Source organism: Mytilus galloprovincialis, chromosome 5, assembly GCF_965363235.1.
Source record: "Mytilus galloprovincialis chromosome 5, xbMytGall1.hap1.1, whole genome shotgun sequence".
Taxonomy (NCBI): Eukaryota; Metazoa; Mollusca; class Bivalvia; order Mytilida; family Mytilidae; genus Mytilus; species Mytilus galloprovincialis.
Window position 1 is genome coordinate 29,853,061 of NC_134842.1, and position 19,644 is coordinate 29,872,704.

A 19,644-nucleotide genomic window follows, 5' to 3' on the forward strand; every position below is an offset into this window, starting at 1 on the left:
GAATAACGAACCGGCTGCTAACTTCACATACATCTGAATTCCTATACTGACCCCCATTATTTTTCAGCCCTGAAGGGAAAAAAAATAGTACATTCAGCATTTATTTTTAATTTTTTTTCAACTCAAGTTTTGATCCATCTACCAAAAAATATTTATTACAAACATTATCTCCCAATCAGAAGAGCATATAACTTCAGTATTATACAGAAAGCTCTCCCCTAAATGGGCGGTCCCTGATGACGTATATTCATTCACTGAATTTTCCCCTATATTTTGGGGCCAAACAGGGGTCTTAGTGAACCTACTCCTTTTTGGGGCTGCCATAATTATCAAATTATCAATACATGTAATACTAAAATAATGAGGTATAATGGGTTAGCCGTCATTTGTCAATAATGCAAAATCAAAGCATTTAACTTTATATATATCTAATAAAGGACAATGGTGTTGATTAAACACTACACCACTTTTGACCCTTTTATTTTCCACATACTCAATATTGTTAATAATTAACAAGGTCCGGGTCAAATCCGATACCGAAACTAATAGCATATTCATCTGTGACCTATGACCTTATCTGTACGTTCAACATCTGACGAGCGCACCACCAAACGGTGTATCTAGGATTTGCTATAGACCGTTCGTAATAAGATTGTAATGAATATTCATCGAGGCTAAGCTAGGCAATTATTTGTAAACAATATGGCAGAATCAACAACAAACGGTACCTCATCAAAAGATCTTTCACATTTACCAGATATATCATTTGCTTTTGTGGATATACATTCTGATAACTAAACTTGCATGTCATTTTCATGATCAACACTTTGTGAATTGTGAACTTCACAGACACTTTCCTCTACAACCATTTCATCTTCATCTTCACGATCGTCAACTTTCATCTTTTTGAAAAGGGACTGTCTTGATGTGGGGGCCTTTCTGCTGCTTTCATTTAATTTCCAATCAAAGACAGATGGAACAGCTTCTGGTTTGAGACATTTTCTGTTAGGAGTCCAGCGGTAATCTTCCTTCTTGAAATGTTTGGAACAAACCACTGTATTTCCTCCAATCTGAAAACAAACACAAATTAATAGGTTTCGTTCTTGTATTTATAAAACATTGTTCTTAAGTTATCATATTTATAATGTAGACCAGTAACATATTTATGAAATAAATAAGAAGTTTATTCTTTTTATTATTAAATAAAAGTATTTGCAATTTACAAATGTGTTTATAGGTAAATTATTATTTTAAAAGAATGTTGAGAATGAAATTGTCGGTGTTGTTAACGAATACATCACATTATTATCATTCTCTATGACCATGACGACAGACGTGTTTGAAGTTCAAAATGCATATTATATTTATAACAGTCTCATACACACAGTGATAAAAACAACATGGGATAAATTAATTACACATATCTACAGATATGCGGATGAAGGAAAATCGCTATCAACATGTGGTAACAGTTTGACATGTAACACTTAAACAGATGTTTTACGGCTAAAATAAAAATATTGTTAAAGAAAAATATTGTTCAACATAATCTTATAGTCTGTCTGAAACTAATTATTGAAAATTGGGACAGGTATTACATATAAAACAACATTATCGGCTTCTATGAAAAGTGTAAACAAATGCACGTGTTTCTAGTATTTACCTTGAAAAATTCACCTTCATCTCTACGGATTGCAACAATCCACTGTTTTCTTGTTAGCATTTTCTTTTCTGATGGTATATGATGAATACTCAACTCTTTATTAGTTCTGGCATTGCCATTACAAAATGGCACACAACAGTATTCATCTCTTTGTTTACTTGTTGATGCTGCTGGAGAAGCCATTATTGATAATACCGGTGCCTAGCTTAGCCTCATTTTCGAAAATTGAACTCTGGGTCAATGCATTCATGAATAACTTTTAAGAACCGTCTATATGTTGTTACGGGACGGGGGTGTCCCATAAGTAAAAGTTATTTATATAAGGTTAACACTGATTACTATATTCTTTCTAAGTTCTAATATAGAGCTGTCAACTCTGGTGCTGAGTTATAAACTATCTGATAAATCAGAAAATGCCTAGAGTTTTCATGCATTTTTCAAAAGCCTAAATTTAGAAAATGCCTGTAACATATACGCGGGTTAACATCACTGGATTGACACAACTAAATTCAACCATTGTCATTTTGTTTCTTATTGTAGTATTTTAAACAGATGACAATACGAACTCTAATAATCTAGACTTTAAATAAGGCGTGTAGCTACAGTTTCCAGTTTATTAGCCGGTATGACGTTTAACACCGAATCAAAGAATTCAAATTATTTATTACTAATTATATAGGACAATGCTGTTGATTAAAAATTATTCCATTCCAGGCCCTTTTGTTTTCTTGATACATACTATTAACAATAACTGATAAGTTCCAGGTCGACCGGTTCAAACAGAAAGATTCTAAAAGCAGAGAAAAGCTGTGCATCTTATAATCAGCATGAATTTATCAGATGACAATACCAATACTACATGTAAAGATCCAGGCTTAAATACAGCTTTACACATATGTATATACTTTACTTCACGGAAGTGTTCTAGTAAGCTAGCATAATATGCCACATGACATTCGTTGATAGGTTATAAACTTGCAGTCAATACATCTCTTATATTTGATTATTACTTTATCATTTTTATGTTTTTGAATCTTATAGGCTGTAGGAAGACTGGGAGGTAACATCATGGAAAACGAATGCAAAGAGCTTAAAACGAAATGGTTAGACCAATTAACTGTACCTAGTGATAGAAGAAGTAAGGCTTTACTATTTCTTACAACATTTCATTTTAATCGTTAGAACAATCATTTCTTTCAAATATCATGAATATATTCCCTCGCCGTTTGTAATGTTTAAATTATAGCAAAAGCATTTGAACAATTAAACAATCTTTAATTCTAACTTTAATACAAATAGTTAAAATAAACAAAAAACATGGGAATCGCATTAACTCTAACCAAAAATAACAAGTCGTGTTCAATTGCGGTTGGCAGTGTAACAGTGTTATAGTGACTGTCAAAAGTGGATAATTTTTCAATGAAATAAAGAACTTAAAAAAGATAAAACTTTTCCTTACGGAAGATTGTATCATAATGTTTAAGGGAAAACATAAATGTATTTATCAGTTACATAAATAGAATAAAACACACAATTTAAAATTTGGCTGAAGTTGCTATACAAACGTTTCTGCTCAATTTTACTGAACGCCGGAACTGTCTTATAGTGTGAATAATTAATATGTTTTGTCGCTTTGCCTTTACGTCCTGTCATTTCTTCTTTATGTTATGTGCATATGCTTTTATATCCTGACACGGCATCTCTGTGTTATGTCAAATTAGTAATTTGTTTGGTCAAACAATTGTATGATATGTCATTGCTGAAATTTGTTGTGTGAAATATGCATTACATTATGCTTTAACTACTATTTATTCTGTGAATACTTCGAAACTTTATAATCAAACACCTTTAATTTCTCTCATATTTTATCTGTGTTGTGTCTATTCCTCTTTAACGTAAGTCAGTTAATAAGTGTGTCCTGTCCCTAGTGTTATTGTTACGTCAAATGTTCTAAACGTTTTGTTTTGATACACCTTTGTTCTATGTAAATCTCATGATAGTATAGTCTTTTGGCGTTATGTTGTGTTTATACATATGTATCTCCAATGAAAAACATAATACTTCATGGCATAATTCATATCTGTGTTGCCGTTCAGTTGATACTTTCTGAGAGCATTCACTTCGTCATGTGTAAATGCGTTTTACAATATGTGCAAACAATTAATACGTTTTGTGCAAACCTCATTTACCTTATGTGCAAACATCGTCCACCCTAAATGCAAACATCGTTTATCTTATGTGCAAACACCTATTACGTTAAGTCGAAACATCTATTACGTTAAGTCGAAACATCTATTATGTTAGGTGCAAACACCTATTACGTTATGTCCAAACACCTATTACGTTATGTGCAAATGTGTTCTGGTAAACGCTTTTTTGACACAGATTAAAACAAAACGCATCAATGATATGCATTTTGAAAAGAAAGAAAATTAAAATTTTGACCTTTTTAACAAACTATGGATTTTTATAGTTATAATATTGATTGCTGTAAAAATACTATATACATACAATGTATCTAGTTTTATGGGAAATTACTTAGCTCCACTTTAAAAGTGTGCGTTATGCATCCATGCTGTTGTTTTTTCTATGGTCGGGTTGTTGTCTCTTTGACACATTCCCCTCTTCCATACTCAATTTTATTTGAAAATTTGTTCACATTCTTGTTGAAAATTTTAACAAATATACAGACACGACTCTAGTTTCCAAGAGGTGCAACCGAAAGGAACAAAACGAAATGAAAAAGAAGATGTGGTACGAATGACAATGTGACAACTCTTCACAAGAGACCAGGATGATTTGTTATTACCCTCCCAGCATGGTTTTGATCTGTATTTTAATGCTACAAATGTAATGACGTCTCCCACGTTTCATGAAGCAGCTAAGGAATCCTACAAAATGTTTTTGTTCGTTCATTTCCTTTAACAGTTGTGAATATTGTTCTGAATAACCTTCCAAAGACTTATTATAACCTCCGTCCTTGACAAGGCGAGTTGAAAAGTTTGGTGTCCTGAAGAGGGGTGGTCAGGTGACCCGCCCCTCTTATATGACAATTTTTTTAAAACTCACAGGAATGTTGGAAAGATTTGATCCGATTATGGATCAGACAGGTAGACGGGTGTAACAGAAAGCTGCATTTTCTCTAAAAAAAACTATTTTTTTTCATATTAAAAACTGTCTTATCCTGCAATCCAAAAAAAAAAAAAAGACGCATACACATACTATTCTGAAAGAAAGGGTTATCAGCCTTGTTTCACCTTCACTCGCCATACTCGAAACAAAATCTCTCAACTTGAAACTCCAGATAATTACTTTAATTTATACGTATTTGGTCCGGTAACTTTTCGAATCGTGTCATCAAGAACGATACAAAATCAAAGCGCGAAAGCGCTGTAAAGGCAGTTAATTACAGGTTGTGTGTATTTCTAGTCCAGTTATACCATTATCTTCCATAGAACAGAGGTGGTTTGTAGAATTTAAGATTCAGAGTTCTTTTGTACCTAGTTCACCTATATCTATAGTCTATGTTTACAGTATATTTTCTGTGCCTCCCATGAAATGCATTTTTAGCCATGGCCTTGTCAGTTTGCTTTAAATTTATGAGTTTGACTGTCCCTTTGGTGTCTTTCGTCCCTCTTCTTTTGACATATAAGAACTTTTCCTTTTCAATATAGATAGACTATTTTTAATTATTGATTGTATACGCATATTCTATGACTCCCATAAAAAATAGTTCACAAAGATTGACTAGTCTCTGTACTGTGTTTATAGCAAGAACATCAAGTAACATAATGGTAAATGTACATAGTAACATGTCAACTTTTTTGATGACCATACCTGGCAACTGTCAGTATTTGCAGAGTATTTCCCCCATCGAGCTCAAGGCTCCCAAATGGAAATTTTGTAAGAGCAATTTTGTCGACTATTTTAAGGAAAACAATTAATTCAACAATGGCTATGAGCTTGTTAATGCACGAAGAAGCCAAAAACCACATTAGAATATATTTGAAGGTAATCCATGACAAATCGCCCCACTTTAAAAACAAGAGTGCACACACTGAAATGTCTCGCCTTCTTTACTAATCATTGATATTATGTTGATAATCCTAATAATAAAGCTTTATTACAACTGTCACATAATCTTAACATAAACCAAGAAAACTAAACATTGACAATTGAACCATGAAAATGAGGTCAAGGTCAGATAAACCATGCCAGGTAGGCATGTACAGCTAACAATTCTTCCATACAACAAATAAAATTGACTTATTGCTTATAGTTTAAGAAAAATAGACCAAAACACAAAAGCTTAACACTGAGCAATGAATTGTAAAAAATGAGATCAAGGTCAAATAAAACCTGCGCGACTGACATGTAGATCATGAATATTTCCATACACCAAATATAGTTGACCTATTGCATATAGTATTAGAAAAAAAGGCCAAAACTCAAAAACTTAACTTTGACCACTGAACCATGAAAATGAGGTCAAGGTCATATGACACCTGCCAGGTAGACCTGTACACCTTACAACCATTCTATACACAAAATATAGAAGACCTATTGCAAACAGTATAAGAAAAACAGACCAAAACACAAAACTTAACTATAACCACTAAACCATGAAAATGAGGTCAAGGTCAGATGACACCTGCCAGTTGGACATGTACACCTTACAGTGCTTCCATACACCGAATTTACTAGACCTATTGCTTATAGTATCTCAGATATGGACTTGACCACCAAAACTTAACCTTGTTCGCTGATCCATGAAATGAGGTCGAGGTCAAGTGAAAACTGTCTGACGGGCAAGAGGACCTTGCAAGGTACGCACATACCAAATATAGTTATCCTATTACTTATAATAAGAGAGAATTTAACATTAAAAAAATTTTAACTTTTTTTTCAAGTAGTCACTGAACCATGAAAATGAGGTCAAGGACATTGGACATGTGACTGACGGAAACTTCGTAACATGAGGCAACCATATACAAAGTATGAAGCATCCAGATCTCCCACCTTCTAAAATATAAAGCTTTTAAGAACTGAGCTAACATCGCCGCCGCCCCCGGATCACTATCCCTATGTCGAGCTTTCTGCGACAAAAGTTGCAGGCTCGACAAAAAAACTGCCCCAACTTGGATTACCAAATCGCCCCCACTTGTGAACCGTGTTAAATCCCGTTAATATTACTCCTGCCAACTGGTCCCACCTAATGGAAATCGGTGAAATCTAGATAAATATATTATTACATGTAACCAGGATGAATTTAGTAATGCCAACTCACCCCACTTATGGAAAAAGATGTTATCCCATCGAATATAAGTTCAATTCCATATATTGCATTATGATACATTTAACAGGTTTCTTTTCAATTGTTATGCAAATAACTAAGCTTCAAAACTTAGTTATTCTTCAACAATCAGGGTTTTTTTAGAATTATAATTTCAGTATAATTATATCAATAATAGTAAGTCAATTAATTTTCGGTTTGTTTGTATTCTGTGTACATTAGTTTTCATTAAAGTGGTGCGAGTTTTTATTTTTAATTATTAATCTAAATATTACCGTTTTTTTATAAGTAGGGCGAGTTGGCAGGAGTAATATTAAACATGATTTAACCAATTTCACATGTGGGGCGATTTGATAAATCAGTTTGTGGCGGTTTTTTAAAAAGTGGGGCGATTAGCCAGTGGGGCGATTAGCCAGTGGGGCGACTTGTCCTGCTTCCATTTGAAGGCCCCCTTGAAGGTTTTGTATGACTATATGAACCATCTTTCATGTAAAACCCCCATGTGCATTTTGAAAAGTTGGCAGATATGTTTCTAACTCCAGGCAAAATCTACTGGTATGAATGAAATAGAAGATTTCAATTAACTAAAGGCTCTGTGGCCATAACAGCTGTCTCATTAGCATTTTAACCACTTCCAATATTTGCAATTAAAACAATAGAAGAAAATTATTCAACGCAAAAACAAAACTTACTTGTAAATATGAAATTCTCTTTACGGTACAGGGATGGGCACGATTACTGACAAATGTAATCAATTAATAATCGATTACATGAAGGATTTTTGTGCAATCGATTAATAATCGATTACTCAAATTTTAGTATGTAATCGATTACAATCGATTACTTAATCAAAAGTAATAACATTACTTTTCGATTACTGTCAATTACATACTTCAACATTTCAACAAAAAATAACATGAGTAAAACACGATTATATTGCTCCACATTTGTATAGTGGAAATTAAGAACTTTACAAAATGCATTATTCAAAGCATTGTTTCTAAATTATCAGTTAATAGCTGGTTTTTTTTAGATCAAATCTCTTGTTTAATCATAGTTTATTACAATGTTTAAAAAAGAAATATAAAAAAAAGTAGAATAATTAATTAGTTCAGCTATTTTATAAGATCAAGATTTTTTTTTTTAATGACCTGCATGATTTAACCCTTTTGTTTGGATAACCACCCTAATTACAGACTATTTAACTGCCACTGGAGTACAATTTATAACCTGGGGCTAAATATTGTAAATTTCCTTCTTAATTAGACATAAGATAATTGAAATAAAAACAAAGTATGTTTGATATTAATTAGAAGACTTTGATCATCTCATTATACAAATTAGAAAAGGCAAGAATTTTGTTGAGATTTGTAACTCCTTCAATCAAATCATATACCAAATATATGTATAGTGTCAAAGGGATACTATCTATCTATTTCTAAAAAGAATTGCTATGCATTGCCATTGCTTCATTGTTAAAAAGATTTTGTGTTCTTTTTTAATTTAACTTATATACATGTTTATCATAACATTTAAAAAATCAACTGTTTATCTATTCTATTCTTTGATTTCAACTCTGATTGAAAATGATGTTTTCAGGAAATTTAATACAAATAAGCTTTCTACTTTAAAAAAATGTAGTACAGAACTTAACGAAAGACAGAAACATTTCTTATTTAAGATTATTTTATTATTTCAAATCTATTTTATTATTTAAATATAAAAGCTCTTGAATTATTGACAAGCACATACATCCATTTGTTTCAAAAGCTAGATGTAAAGTAACTTTAGGTAGGGGATCTGGTTGCTCATAATAAAATATTCTATATATCTATCTATCATAATGCAGCTTGAGACAATAGATATAAATAAGGCAGTTGCTTAACTTTCAAGTATTGTTGATGCATAAAATTTTATCTGTACTATAAAGTGATAACATACATATTTTCCTCTGAAATAGGTTATTTTTCATCAAACTATTTTACTAAAGTAATCGAAATGTAATCGAAAAGTAATCGATGATTGCATCCAAATTTTTGCTGTAATCGATTAAATTACGATTACATATGCATGTAATCGAAAATGTCTTCGATTACAGATTACTGTCGATTACTTGAAAAAATGTAATCAATTACAATCGATTACGATTACAGATTACAATTACCCCATCCCTGTTACGGTATGAGTTTTTCTCATTGTTTGAGATTGTACAGTAGTACATGTACCTGTAACTGCTTAAACCAATTTCTTATTCACTTTTGCTTGATTAACTCACTAAATATCATATACATTGAACCACATCTCCTTATTTTTATAAGCATTCCAATAACATGAACAATTGTAATTCAATTCTATATACCAAAGCAAAATGAACTGCACCACTTTCATTCACTAGTATGCATCTTTTGGCAAAATACAAGTTCTTAAATGACACAATATATATTTATTGATAAAAAAAATAAAATTTAGTATACAACTCTATAAACAGGTATAAAAAAACACAGCTGTGTCATAACTTGTGAAATCTGTGCTGAAAACACAGACATTGATGGTATTTGAGTAATTCCATATGTGAAGCTCAACATTAGCTCGTCAATTGGTGGTGGACAGTTATAGTTCCTTTCTGCAGGCTAGGATGAATGACTTTTCAGGAAAACCAATTTCACAAATCAAAACTTTCCTCTAGATTTCTCCTACAATATTCATCCAGTTTAGTTCTTTTGTTTTAATTGGACACCGTCCTGATTTTTAAATTTGCAAACCATTCAGTCTCTTGCTTGCAAATGGTGCATGAAATTAGGATGGGTATGGCAGTAGACAAGTCTCTTTAAAGTGGGTTTGTGCCCTGAAAAAAAGTTTTATAACTTAATTTTTTTGAAACTTGTGCAACACACATACCTAAATAACTATAACATAGAAGAGAGCAGCATTTGTGTCAATGTTTTGTTCCTGTTTACATTGTCATTGATATTTTTTTCAGAAAGCCTGAGGCATAGCTCATGAATTCCTGTCATTACATCCTAAATTAACATAATTACTGCTAGTATAATTATCAGTATGATATACGTACACTATCATTGTACAACCTAAGTCTTCAGTATATATAATTGTTGCATTCATTCACTCCTGTGTTCAGTCGTTCAAAAATATTTAAACATCAACAAATGAACTTTAATAAGGACAAGAAAACACTAGAAAAGATACGTACATGTACATACAACCCGTGTTTAAGTGTATTTGAGAGAAATATATCGGGTTAAACGATTTATAAAGGAGAAATATATCTGGTTAAACGATGTATAAAGGAGGAATATTTGTAGATATTGCATTACGATGCTTTCTACCTAATAGCACGTGGATATGTTTACATATTTAGACTTGACCCAGTATGACCCGTACCTTGTAGGTCACCGCCGTCGACTAGACTACAGTCGTGTATAAGACAACAAAAAGCTTAAGTCTGTACTATTTGTGTGAAGTAAATGTGTTTGTTCTGTACATTTAAATTGTTTTACCTGATAGCAAGGACGTATATCTATCGGTTTCCTTCTCAATTCACTTTGTCAAATTCTTCGAGCTTCTTCAAAACATACGTATTACTGCGCCCGGAAGTGAGAAAAATATGAGAAATCCTCGTAAAATAATGCTATTTTCAATTTTGTGGAATCCATTTTGTTATCTATACTATTAAACGAGAAGACCTCATTTTTGGTGTCGCTTCTCTTCCTTCCACAATAAATCAATCATCATGCCTCTGAGTCCTATAGGTAACATGCATAGTCGCATTTGTCATCCATTCTTATGATTATTCAGATTGAGTTATTTTGGGAGAAAAACGACAAAAAGGAGTCCGGAAATGATTCCGTCATCACACATACTTTTAGTCATAGATAAGACTTCCTGTTTGAAACATGCTCAAATAGAACCAATCGTATGATAGATAACAAAAAAGAAAAATAGATAAGCCAATCAGAGCGTTCTCCATATTATGGTGTTTAGCTTGCAAGAACCACAACTATTATACCTCCTTAGAGAGAACAATTATTTTTTCGCGTTTATCTACATGTAAACTACGCTTATACTTCTTTAATATATAGAGAATCTCTGTATTCTGTCTACTGTTTTTTTTTAATGTTTACTATTCAAGGGTTCATACCAGTTGCATCTATATTAAATTAAGTAAAACATGTGACACAAGTACAACCAATCGTAGAACGTTCTCCATATCATGGTGTTTAGATCGCAAAAATCACAACTATTATATCCCTTAGAGAGGACAAATATTTTTCACGTTTATCTACATGTAAACTACGATTATACTACTTTAATATATAGAGACTCTTTGTATTCTGTCAGGGAATTTCTATATATAATTAATTGTTAAAAGGGAAAATAGTGATTTCGCAAAAATGAAATAAGGTAGAGGTTAGAGGGATGCAGGACCTTTTCTGGGCGTCGGGATCGGGTGTTTTTAAGCTCGAGATTTGGGGATTGATCCTTACGGGATCCGGGAATATATTTTTCGATTTCGGGATATGAATTTCTTTAATTTCTGCATCTCGGGATTTCAAGGTTTTAAGCCCGGGATTAAGGGAATAGGATCCCTCCGATCGACAACCCCTCAAATTAGCCTTAGCAGGTATAAGTCATTTATACTTGTTTCAAATCCTACCATTGACATATTATTAAGGCTCTCCAAAAAAAAAATGATGGATTGTCAAAGAAGCATATTTTCTAGACTAATAATGGTCTATTTATAAGCAGTTACATTTATTTCATGTTTGAAACGGTGCAAATTTTTAATTTGATTTGACTTTTACCAAAAGAAACATTGTGGCAAAGGAGAGGAATAATTGTGGTCGTAGGCCAGACACACGAATATAATTGAATTTATCGTACAGAAAGGAAACAAATATCGCACTTTGGAAAAAGGGAGATACCTTTTATGTAATTCTCAATACATAATATCTATTACAAAAAATCATCCTACAACAGTTCACAAGCTGTATATGCCCGCGATTTCGCGGGTGTGTTCTAGTATTTATTATACAAAGATAAAAAAAAGTTACGATTAATTATGAATTTGCATATCATTATACGGAACGTTTATGGACTATTTTTTCCATAGCTGTAAATTGATCATTTTGGCGGGAAATCATGTACACATACACACGTAGATTGGCTGGTACCCGATCGTAATGTTACACATCACATACACACAAAAAGCTAATACCCGGAACGTAGTACCGGGAACCAGGATAATACGTAGACAACATACATAACTAATACCGAAATTGAAAACGCTTTACAGTTTCTCGTTCATAAACCGAATTCCGCTTTGAATTATAGAAGATGCAATATTAATCATGTTCAGTCGACTTTTCATTGTTATATCAACTTCTGAACTAATTAAAGAATCTCTAGATGTCAGATAACACTCGAAATTGACCCGACCTCTTTCCGCACGGAATACACATAATGATAGTTTGTAGTCAGGTTGACTGCTTATAATGCAAAATACACACTCATAACAAGTTCTATAAAACAAACAAAACACACTGATCGTTTCTTTAGTCCCCAATGTAAATGAAAGAAATAAAAACCATATCATACCATAAAAAGAAGAGGAGAAATTCGAACATTTCCGGATCTATTTCTGGCCAAAAGACCCCCTGCAAAGATTGCGTATGAAAAGATGAACCTCATGACTTAAAAGTCAGGCCTTAAAGCACTGCCTTTAAAAATACGTAATCTTAGACTAGTAAATTGTTATAAAAATCAGAGACAATGGTTAGATTAAATTAACTTATTCTGAAATACCAGTTGTAAATTGTAAACAATATTTGTACATTGTCATAAATATAAAATGTATAAGTTCTCGCTGCGAAAAAGGAGAAAATTCGACAAGCCTCGCTTTTCGTCCTGTTTCTAAAGCTCGTACAAATAAATTTCCCGTTTACCGACAAAGTATATTTATAATCAATACAATATTCCACAGTTGTTGATATGAATTTATCTTTTTGTTCAATATTTCAACGAATATCGTCGTATAAAATAGAAACATAAACTTATTTTTCGAACGGAGAGTCATAAATTCAATGAATATTATTATGGGATATATACGGTATAAACGGTAAGCTTCGATGGGTATAGTTATGAACGCGAATGGTTCGATAAATATAGTTAAATACACAAGCAAGCCAAATGTTCATAAAAGAAATTTGTGCTGCACATCATTATTCTGACATTTTATTTTAAAAAATATAACATTTCAAACAAATATATTCTATTGGATCTAAATGTTATGATTCTAAAATATATTTGACATTCTAACATGACGTCCTTCAAACGCTTTGAGTACACATCCGTGGTAAAATATGAATATATTGCATTGGCTGTTCCGATCGTACTCCCACGTCATATGTTTTTTTATGAATGAAGTACCCGACGTCATAGAATGATGACGTTATAATTTAAGCATTTTACGGGAAAATACACGCTTTTAATACCGAAAATCATCACATGAGGAAACGTAAACAAACGATGCTAAAATTTGGTATAAGCCCATTTTTTATATACATAGAAGACATATCAGTAAGTTATCATTTAAATTTATCCAAATCTATCTAAATACGTTTTGTGAATAGTTTGAGCATGTCACTCATTCAGTTTGCTCCGTTCTTTTACACAAATCTAAAAGTGCGTTAATTTATGGGAACGGCAAATAATGGCCTCCACCTAGAGCGCTGCGTTCCAAAAAATATGCCGTATTTGTCCTATTAGAAACGAAATAATTCATGGGGGCTTGAATATATCTAGATTTTACGACGGGTTGTCCCTTTATGCCGATATTTGATTTTTACCCCTCGCTATCGCTCAGGGTAAAATATTTGTCATAAAGGACCAACCCGTGGTAAAATAACGATATATTCAAGCCCCCATGAATTATTTCTTAAGTTTCCGTTCAATATTGCCATTTTTGTCGAGCCTTCGACTTTAGTCGAAAAAGCGAGACAGAGCGATCCAAAATTCAGTCGTCGTCGGTGTCGTCATCATCGGCTGCGGCGGCGTCCACAAATATTCACTCTGTGATTAAAGTTTTTGAAATTGTAATTACTTTCTTAAACTATACTAGATTTCTACCAAACTTGCAAAGAAGCTTGTTTATGATCATAAGATACATGTAGTATCCAGAATTAAAATTTGTAAAATTCCATTTTTTCCGTATTTTACTTATAAATGAACTTAGATTTTCTGCCAGGAAATATTTAATTCACTCTGTGAAACAACATATTCACTCTGTGAAACAACATATTCACTCTGTGGTTAATGTTTTTAGAATTATAATAACTTTCTTATACTCTTTTGGATTTGTACGAAACTTGGACAGAAGCTTATTCGTGATCAAAAGCTAGTATCTGGAAAGAAATCTTGTTAAGGTTTTGTACCTGTGTTTTACTTATGAATGGACTTCCAGTTAACATTACAGTCTGAATTTCATTTTTTTAAACATTTATTAAATTCATAAACTAGCCTGTATTTTTACCAAACGTGGACAAAAGCTTCTTACAATCAAAGATCGTATGAAAAGGAATATATTTATTGATTTTTTTTCTTCATTTTGTTGAGCCTGCGATTAACAGTAAAAGTAGTCGAGACACTGGGTTCCGCGGAACCCTTACGAATTTTTAGATATATCGGACCCCCTTTTCTCGGCTACTGTTAAAGGGGCCCTTTTTAATGGTTAGCGAGGCATGAAGTTCATATGATTCAATCCAGATTATCCTCCAAGTGCGGAAACAATCTTGAATTGATTCAATCTTGTTCGCCTTGAAATCGACGTAACATATTTAGTCAGAATTCTTTAAAGAAAAATCACCTATAATTATAACGAAAAGAAAACTGTGACAGACTTTATGTATAAATTATACACTTGATAATCTCCTATCTATATTTAAAGATAATGGTAGGCATCAATTATCATATAAACTGGGTCAAATACCCATTAGAAAATTACACAATATTTTCAAAGAGTGTGACACCATCTCATTCTTTAGCCCACTGTATATATGAATATTCTCGTATAATTACAGCATTTTGACACCATAGGCTGTTCCCACGTAACGACAAACCTGAAGATCATAAACGTCATTTTTTGAAAATTTAATATATTAGCAGAGGTATTGTTTTTTTGTCAACTTATCTAGTTATTTAATGATTTTACCGTTCAAAACTTTATACCTCCCTATTTTGATAATATAGAACCACCTATAATTTCATACACATACAAAAAAACCAGCAGAAGTTTAATTTTTAATTATACGTCGGTTACATCAGACGTGAATATAGATAGTAATACTCCCTTATCTTGAAACTGTGAATCGTCGAAGTTTAGATATGTTCCCTACGGCCATGTTATTACAGGGGACCTCAATATCGTACAGGACAGAGAGGTTAAAAAAAAATCGTTAAAGGACCAAAATATCGTCCTCCATCTGAAATAGATTGGAAAGAGTGTCGTCAAGTCACAAAAGATGCTCTTTCCTCATTTTGGAAAAATGGTGTTAACGGGGAAAATCTGATAAAAAATCTCTTGATTTTTATTCAAATGAATGTATAAATATGGTAGACAAGAGAATATCACATTTTGAAAATAATTTAGAAGCAAATAATAGAGTACATAATACACCTATTTCCAGAATAAGAAATAAACTTCAAATACTTTCAAAGCGGTTTGTGTTTGTACCGGCCGACAAAGCAGCCAACAATGTGGTTGTGGTATGACGAAAATACTACACGGACGTTCTTTAGAATGAAATTTTAAATTCATCTACATTCAAGTCCTTCCGCTTCACAGAGAGTCATATAGTAAACAAGCATATCACAACCACATTAAAGCTTAACGCTTCTTCTGAACATTTGAAGGTCCCTACTATGTATTGGCTACCTAAACTACACAAACAAACATTTAAATATCGTTTCATCTCGGCCTCTTGTAAGTTTACTTACTGGAGGTGTGATGAGATGATTGAAGCTGTTAATTTTCTCCTTGATAATATTTACGTACGTTTCGGCAACAAAGTTTATCGACAGGTTGTAGGTATCCCCATAGGCACTAACGGTGCCCCTTTAATAGCAGACTTGTTTTTGTACTGTTACGAGTCACAGTTTATGACTAAACGCAGTAAAGACCCGTCGAAATTGCATTTAATTGGTAAATTCAACAACAGTTACACTTATCGTTATCTTGATGATATTTTTTCGTTAAATAATCAAGAATTTTCTCAAAATACTGCTGAATTTTACCCCAAGGAATTGACTTTAAATAAATCAAATGTATTGGGTAATAACTGTCCTTTCCTGGATTTAGATATTTCGGTTTTAAACGGGAAACTACACACTAAAATTAACGACAAAAGAGACGATTTTTCGTTCCCTATAGTTAATTTTCCATTTTCAGATGGTGATGTTCCTTTTGCACCATCTTACGGTGTTTATATTTCACAACTTGTTCGCTATGCCCGTGTCTGTTGTGACGTTTTTGATTTTAACGAACGCAACCTATGTATTACTGGTAAATTATTAAACCAGGGATATCGTTACCATAAATTACTTAAAACCTTTACTAGATTTTTCCATAGATAAAAAGATTTGGTTTTGAAGTTTGGATGTACCTGTATAAAACTTATTTCAAAGGGGATAGCACATCCTCATTTTTACGGAAATGTTGTTAACCGTGCCCGGAAACCTAGAAATGATCCATGGAAACTTGTTGCCCCTTTAAATAAACTAGTTCTAAAAGGTTACCTATTCAACACTGTAATCATGGTAATAAGATCATTGAATATCGTTTTTTTTTGGTATAAATATTGATTTTGTTATCAGTAGATTAAAAGCTAACTAAATATTACTAGTATGTTATATACATATACATTTTCATGGATCTACAATCCGTCGATACCTGTAACTTGACATTGCACAAGGTCATGTTCTTCTCTGGCTGCTTATGACGTCTTTACACTAAATCCATTGTATGCTAGATGTGTACGGATTGAGTGTTTAGTTTTAGAGGCATGGTTTTTTTATTAGTTGTTAGTGGCTTTGAACAAGCTGTCAGATAACTTCGAGTACTCTCAGATCTGTTCATTGTGTCTTTTTGTGTCGGGATGTATAAGTACCCGGCCACGTCCACTTGTATTTTTTGTCTATCTGATGAGTTAAGCCTTTTTCAACTGATTTTTATAGTTCGTTCTTATGTTGTACTATTATTACCACTGTCCCAGGTTAGGGGAGGGTTGGGATCCCGCTAACATGTTTAACTCCGCCACATTATTGATGTATGTGCCTGTCCCAAGTCAGGAGCCTGTAATTCAGTGGTTGTCGTTTGTTTATGTGTTACATATTTATTTTTCGTTCATTTTTTTTACATAAATAAGGCTGTTAGTTTTCTCGTTTGAATTGTTTTACATTGTCTTATCGGGGCCTTTTATAGCTGACCATGCGGTATTGGCTTTGGTCATTGTTGAAGGCCGTACGGTGACCTATAGTTGTTAATGTTTGTGTCATTTTGGTATATTGTGGATAGTTGTCTCATTGGCAATCATACCACATCTTCTTTTTTTTATATTTTACACGAAAGGGAAGGCTAAAATTCTTCTGTAATTTTCCTGCTACTGATTATAAATTAAGAAAGTTCACTTGTCTTGTTTTATATTATTGGAATTTCGGAACCCTCTTGTTCATCAGTCTAAGGCACCATGAAACAATTGCCAGCTAACTCCCAGTTTTCAAAAATCTTTAAATGTGCAGTATGTCATTGATACGATTTGAGTTTTCAAAATGAATCAAGATAATATAAAGACAATAAGACATTTGTAAAAAATATAAAACACTTGTTTTGTTGTATTACTTTTTGAGAAAATCTTTATGTCAAAGATATGAATCAAAGTACTGAAGTACTGAACATCGGATGACCGCAAGTTTTTATGGACGGTCACAAGCACTTGTCTCGGAAAACCAAATCACATCTCTTTATCTGTGCGTGGATGATAAATTCAACCTCATCGTAGAAGTGATACAAATCAGTAAACTCTTTTTTTTTCGTTGTACATGATTTAATATTTGTAAATTACAGTTACATGTATAGATAATTTTTATCCATTTGTATATCATTCAATTGCACTATTATATTAATTATAGTGCTGTGCAAGTGCATGGGTCGACACTCTTCTGTATTCGATTTTTCTAATAGATTGCATTTGAGTGGGCACTCATATTTTCCAGCAAAACATTCAATGTCCCACGCAGAGAGAGGGAGCAAAGACAGATAACTCTGCATGGGATATCGCAAACGTTCTTGAAATATTCTTCCGCATGCGGCAACACAATTCTTTGTACGTGTTTATACATATTAAAGATTTTTTTACTTTATTTATGTTTCTATCAAGTTAAACAAACCTTTCATATTATTACTTTATATTAAAAAAAAAACCATTTATTTCTCTTTTTTATTTCTCATTCAAAAACCAGTAGCGGAACCAGAATTTTGCAAAATGATAGAGCTACGTTTGTTGGTTTCATAAATTTGATAAATAGGGGGCTCAGGACTCAGTTTTGCCAAAACTCCCTGCTAATTAAAAAGAATACACGATAAGAGATGGCGAGAAAATATCTTCGTCCTCAGTCAATATAATCTGAATAGACCCATATATAATGTGTTGATCTTGTCAAAAGTCTATAATTAATAAATGTAATTTGGTGCCTTTCAAAACCATATGTTGGGTTCAGACCAAGCATTACATAAAGTAAACGCAAGTTAACGCCGCGTGCACATATTTCGTTAGTTAACTTCAAATCTCCCGTTTACTAGATATACTATAGTTACGTTAACGTGGTCGAAATGGAAATTTCTAATGTCTACCCTTAGGCTAGTAAACGGGCGTTTACTATGTGTCCGTTTAGTCAGTAGTAAACGGGCGTTTACTTCAGAATTCTTCAAATTTATTTTTACGTGCACTTAAAAGTAAACGGGCGTTTAATACAGATTTTACAAGTGTATTTTTACGTGCACTTGACAGTAAACGCACGTTTACTTTTCGCGTTAACTGATTGGGTAAATTTAGAAATAAACTTCAAGTTCATTTGCACATTTATTTTATAAAAACGACCTTTAGTTTTAATATTTCACGTATATGTGTTTCAAACCAGAACAATTAAAAAACTCTTTTAATTCGAAATATTAAATTACACCAAATCACTTACATTAAGTCCATTAACTTTACTGATTGACAGATTTTCTATATTTTCCTTTCAAAAGTTACATGTGCAAATATCGATACGGAAAGAAATGTTATCCGAGGCATCGGGAGAATATTTTTATGGCACTGGCTACGGTTACATGGAAATGTAACAATAATAAAACTATTATTGTTACATAGGAGACTAAATGCCGGAATGCAAGGGTGGATAAGGAACCGATTAATTACGAATGTAACAATAATTACTGAGACTACGGTTACATGGCGTTATTGTTACACGAAAAACAGCAATATACGATGGGTCTATTAAAATGTACTAGATAATAAAAATTAAAGACATTTATTTATGTTTACAATACATACAATTATTAAATATAAATTCTTTAATTATTTATTTGCAATGACATTTTCTACATATCCAGTAAGTGGTT

The 19,644-nt window shown here is 32.6% G+C and overlaps 1 protein-coding gene across 1 annotated transcript; it reads right to left on the minus strand.

The window, feature by feature from the left end:
• Positions 1–794: 794 nt before the first annotated feature.
• On the minus strand, positions 795–1,894 carry LOC143077045 (THAP domain-containing protein 2-like). Its single transcript, XM_076252932.1, has 2 exons — positions 1,664–1,894; positions 795–1,070 (listed from the first exon to the last, which is right to left on the minus strand). Exons 1-2 carry the CDS (start codon positions 1,844–1,846, stop codon positions 795–797), a joined length of 459 nt encoding a protein of 152 aa, XP_076109047.1. The 5' UTR covers positions 1,847–1,894.
• Between the last annotated feature and the right edge of the window lie 17,750 nt (positions 1,895–19,644).

Coding starts and splice junctions, on each gene's coding strand:
- LOC143077045 (XM_076252932.1), bottom strand. CDS start 1,846: ATGGCTTCTCCAGCAGCATCAACAAGTAAACAAAGAGATGAATACTGT. Junction 1,071..1,663: donor ATGAAGGTGAATTTTTCAAG/GTAAATACTAGA, acceptor GTTTGTTTTCAG/ATTGGAGGAAATACAGTGGT.